This window comes from Olea europaea, chromosome 8 (genome assembly GCF_002742605.1).
Source record: "Olea europaea var. sylvestris chromosome 8, O_europaea_v1, whole genome shotgun sequence".
Taxonomy (NCBI): domain Eukaryota; kingdom Viridiplantae; phylum Streptophyta; class Magnoliopsida; order Lamiales; family Oleaceae; genus Olea; species Olea europaea.
In genome coordinates this window covers 14385774-14390708 of record NC_036244.1, presented here as the reverse complement: position 1 = coordinate 14390708, position 4935 = coordinate 14385774, and the positions used below count along the sequence as shown (strand labels likewise).

Here is a 4935-nt window from a genome sequence, read left to right as displayed (position 1 = left end):
GTATTTTAGAATTTAATGGCATAACTCAAAATTTTGAAAATGTGTAAAAAATTAAAAATTAAAATTAAATGGGTAGTAAAGGGGGCAAAAAACTGCCCCGTCCCGGCTGCCCTGCCCTGCCCTGCCCGTTGCCATCAACAGAATTGTATAAAATTCTCCAAGAAACTCCCCTGTATAGCTTTCGATAGCGTCCCTTTCAATGATAGCAGACTCGAGACTTGTCGTTACACTTGCTTTGTTGAAACTTGGAAACAGAATGTCAAGGCCTCTGTTTTGGGAAAAATAATAATTTATTATGATTGTGATGACAGAAAAAATATTTCGAGAAGAAATTAATTATTTTATTTAGTTCTGAAAAGGCAATTATGTTGATTTATTCAGTCATTTTGTGTTGGTTTACCCTTATCGACGTTTCCTTATATTATTCCATTATAATTATTGTGGAATTAATTGTTTTAATCATTAAAATACCTCCAATAAACTCTTTAAACATAATATATTCTCTATTTTACAGGGTCAACCTTGAAAATTATACTCGAAGAAACACTTTAAATTAATATTTTAAAATAGAGAGTAAATTTGACTTCTAAAATTTGAAGAGTCAAACATTAAATACATTAAAAGTATTTCAATTTTTAATTGAAAAAAAAATATATACTCTCTCCTCCCATTTACATAGATTGATTTTGTTTTTCACACATATTAATAAATTTTGTTTAATGTTATTGAAAAAACATTTTTTGAAAAGAATTTTTCTAATTTACCCTTATTTAATTATCAACAAGTAGTAGTAAATAATAGTGATTAAATGTGTTTTTGTCCATGTTTTCAAGAAGAAGACAAATACTTTGTCGATAAAGAAACTGAACTATATACACGAGACAAAAAAAAAAAAAAAAAGCTAATCTATATAAATGGGACAAAAGGAGAAATATTTTGGAGAAAAGCTTTTGAAATTAAAAGATAAAAAATAATAAATATTGTTTGAAGTAATAAAATTAAATGTTAAATGTAAGAGCTTGTTGGAATACTAAAAATTTTACTCTATAAATTTGTAAAACCCTCTCTAATATGTTTTTTTTTTTTTAAATAAAGAATCTCTTGAAGATGCTACTATAATTTTTATCAAATATATGAACATATTAAATTATTGAAAGATATTCATTCCATCTCATTTATATAAACTGATTTTGTTTTCTCGTGGATTAAGAAATATTATTGAAAAAGCAATTTTTGTCAATAACTTTCCTGATTTACCTTTATTTATATTTTTACAATTTCAAAATTAAGAAGGAAAAATTTGTTATAACTAGACAGATTAAATAAGGTTATATTAGTAAACAAACGAAACAAAACATTCTCAACAAAGAAATAATACTATATAATTAGGATAAGAAAATAAGGAAAATTAGCCTATATAAGTAAAATATCAAAATCTTGAAAAAGTTGCTATGATCAAGATAATGTCGAGAAGAGGTCAAATTATCCCGCTCAAGAAAAGCAAGTTCGTGAAGGTATACCTGAAGGCTGAAGTAGCATGCTAAAATAGGAGGAAAACATGAATTTTGCACAAGCAAATCATGCTTGTTTGAGCCCACTGCATGAGTCGAGAGGGAAATTGAAACTTCTTTCGTTTAGACTAGAATGTTGAAACTTACTAAATCGTGTTTTGATACCAAATGAATAAGGGATAAAAGGTGAGAGCAATAGAGGTACTATTGAATATACAAGACCCACGGTGTAAATAATCATCCCTTTCTCTATATTATTTTTGGTGAGCCACTGCAGAGCCAAGAATTTTGTCCAGTGCGGACAAAATTTTGTCAATGTCGGACTTTTCGATTATGGATTTAATAATGTTACAATAATGCTAAAAATGGCATAGTAACAACACTAATAAGATTATCATCTTCTTTCTTATTCTAGGATATGTAGCAAGTTGTGCAACATCAAAAATCAATTTTATTCGATATCTCATCATTAACATTTTCTACGAAATATTTTTTTTTAAAGAATCTCTCCATTGACATTTCACACTAAAATAAACTACAAGTGACAGTTAAATACCAATTGATAAGGAAATAATTACAATTTTTTACAAATTGGTAAAACACCAGAAAATTCTCACTAATTGTTTGACTAATTGACAAAAATCAAGATTTTAAAAATCCATCACAAATATTACCAATATTCAATATTCACATAATCAGAATCACTAATATTAAATAGAAAAATCATATGATCAAAAAAAATTTTGCTGCAAATTTGAGGGTCCAAGGAAACGTGAGTTTTAAAAAAGAAATGAATTTTGAAAACATTTCAAAACGATGGTAGATTAAAGGAAATTTTTTAATTTCTTGTCGAGGGGAAAGAGTTAGAAAATGTCACCGTGTACTTGAAGTTGAGGTAAATTAGTTTATCGATTGGACTATAAATAAAAGTAAAACCCTATACTTAAAAATGAATAAATAAATAAATAAAAATAAAAAAGTTGGAGTTGGACCCTGAGTATCTCTGCCACTGTTGCCAGAATTTCTTATAATTACTGCTTCTTCGAAATTTTCAGCCTCTCTATAACATTTAAATCAAGAAAATTTAACACTTTCATTCAAGAAATCGAAGAAACCCTCTTTTCAATGGCGACTAAGATTCTATCTTTCCTAGTCTCTCTCATTCTCATTCTCTCACTCTTCACTCATCCGTCACAGTCTCTCCCATATCACCGTCTACGCCGCCGCCACCGCCACCGCCGCTACCATGACGGGCCCGATGACGCTTTATCACCTAGTGCTGTATCCTCTGCAGCTTCTCCATCAAGATATCAACCCCCAATTTTACTTGCGTTCTTGCATTCCACCTTCTCCTTTGCCGCCTCTTCTTTTCCCTTGATCAATGTTAAACCGCCGACGTATAACTCCCCCGCCGCCACGGCTGGCGGTGGCCAATGGGAGATTTTGCAAGAGAGTGTCGGTGTCTCCGCCATGCACATGCAACTTTTGTACAATAACAAGGTGGTGATCTTCGACAGGACGGATTTCGGGCCTTCCAATCTCTCTCTTCTTGCCGGAAAATGCCGATACAACGATGAGGCCATCAAAGAGGATTGCACTGCACACTCCATTCTCTACGACGTCGCTTTCAACACCTACCGCCCACTCATGGTGCAGACCGACGTCTGGTGCTCCTCCGGCGCTGTCATACCAGATGGAACCCTAGTCCAGACCGGCGGATACTTAGCCGGCGACCACAAAATACGGCTTTTCTCTCCATGGAATGATGATCAAAGCGACTGGATTGAACTGGAAGAGAATTTAATAATTCAAAGATGGTATGCTTCTGATCAGATATTACCCGATGGAAATGTGATCATTGTTGGAGGCAGAAAGGCATTTAGCTATGAATTTTTCCCCGGAGATTCAATCAAAAACAGCCAAAACGGTAGCGTTTTTTACTTCAATTTCTTGAAAGAAACTACTGATCCTAAAGAAGAGAATAATCTTTATCCATTCTTGTATCTTCTACCGGACGGAAATCTATTCGTTTTCGCAAATCAACGCTCCGTAATTTTAGATTACGTGAATAACAAGATTGTTAAGGAGTTTCCGATGATTCCCGGCGAGAAAAGGAGTTATCCGGCAACAGGGTCGTCGGTAATGTTACCAATACGTTTATCCGCCAGCGGCGCAGATGGGTCACTTCCACCGTCACCGGAGGTGGAGGTGTTGGTGTGCGGTGGTGCAAAAGGTGGCTCTTACGTTAAGGCTTTGGAGGGAATATACGTGGCAGCTTCAAAATCATGTGGGCGTATGCGGGTCACGGATCCGGATCCTCTGTGGATTATGGAAGATATGCCCATGCGTCGGGTCATGCCCGACTCGGTGTTGTTACCCACCGGTGATGTCATTATTCTGAATGGTGCTGGGAAGGGCACGGCCGGGTGGGAATGCGCGGCTGACCCGGTTTTCAACCCGATTCTCTACATGCCAACTGAGCCTGACCCGAGTAAAAGATTCAGTGTGCTCAACCCCACCAAAATTCCTAGACTGTACCACTCAACTGCTACACTACTTCCAGATGGAAGAATATTAGTGGGTGGAAGTAACCCACACATTAAGTACAACTTCTCTGGCGTAAAGTACCCTACAGAGTTGAGTTTAGAAGCTTTCTCCCCGCCTTATCTCGGCCAAGAATTCGGTCTCATCCGTCCATCAATTCTATCGATTGAGGCTCCTGCACATAATGTAATATCCTACGGTGAGGAATTCTCCGTGACTTTTACGTTGGGATTGTATCAGACTGATGGAGAGTTCATGGTAACAATTATTGCACCCTCATTTGCTACACACTCTTTTGGCATGAACCAAAGGCTGCTGGAGTTGTACATTGTAGGTGTACAACAGCTCTCTGAATTTGCTTACAAGGTGACTGTACATGCACCGCCAACACGGAATATTGCACCCCCGGGTTATTATATGCTGTTTGTGGTTCACCATGGAGTGCCTGGCCATTGTGTCTGGATCAAGATGCAATGACATGGGTTAGGAGTTTTCTATTTTATTTTCATGTGATAGTTTACCTTTTCGTATATGACTTGATGTACATTTTGTTTGTGAACTTAAAATACATTTTTGTATCGTCCTAGTTAAATAACATTTTTTGTTGTCAAAGAGAAATTGGTTAACATGAAAGAACATTACAAATAAACTTTTTGTGAAGAGACTATACATTTGAAATATTAAGTGAATGCTCTATCAATTTGTGTACCCAATGGGGCTAGTGGCACTTGAATACTTAATTGGATGTTTTGAGCCTAAAGTTCAAATCCGATTGGTTTAATACATGTTATTTTCTTATAGTTCGATTGTGCAACACCAAAGTCGTCGTTATCATCTATGATCCTTGAAGACACCCCTCTTTCTCTTACCGGTTGATTTG

The 4935-nt window shown here is 35.7% G+C and overlaps 1 protein-coding gene across 1 annotated transcript; it reads left to right on the top strand.

Moving 5' to 3' along the window:
* Positions 1–2599: 2599 nt before the first annotated feature.
* LOC111399260 (aldehyde oxidase GLOX-like) lies at positions 2600–4717 on the top strand. Its single transcript, XM_023026529.1, has one exon. It carries the CDS (start codon positions 2637–2639, stop codon positions 4530–4532), a length of 1896 nt encoding a protein of 631 aa, XP_022882297.1. The 5' UTR covers positions 2600–2636; the 3' UTR covers positions 4533–4717.
* The last annotated feature ends 218 nt before the right edge of the window (positions 4718–4935 follow it).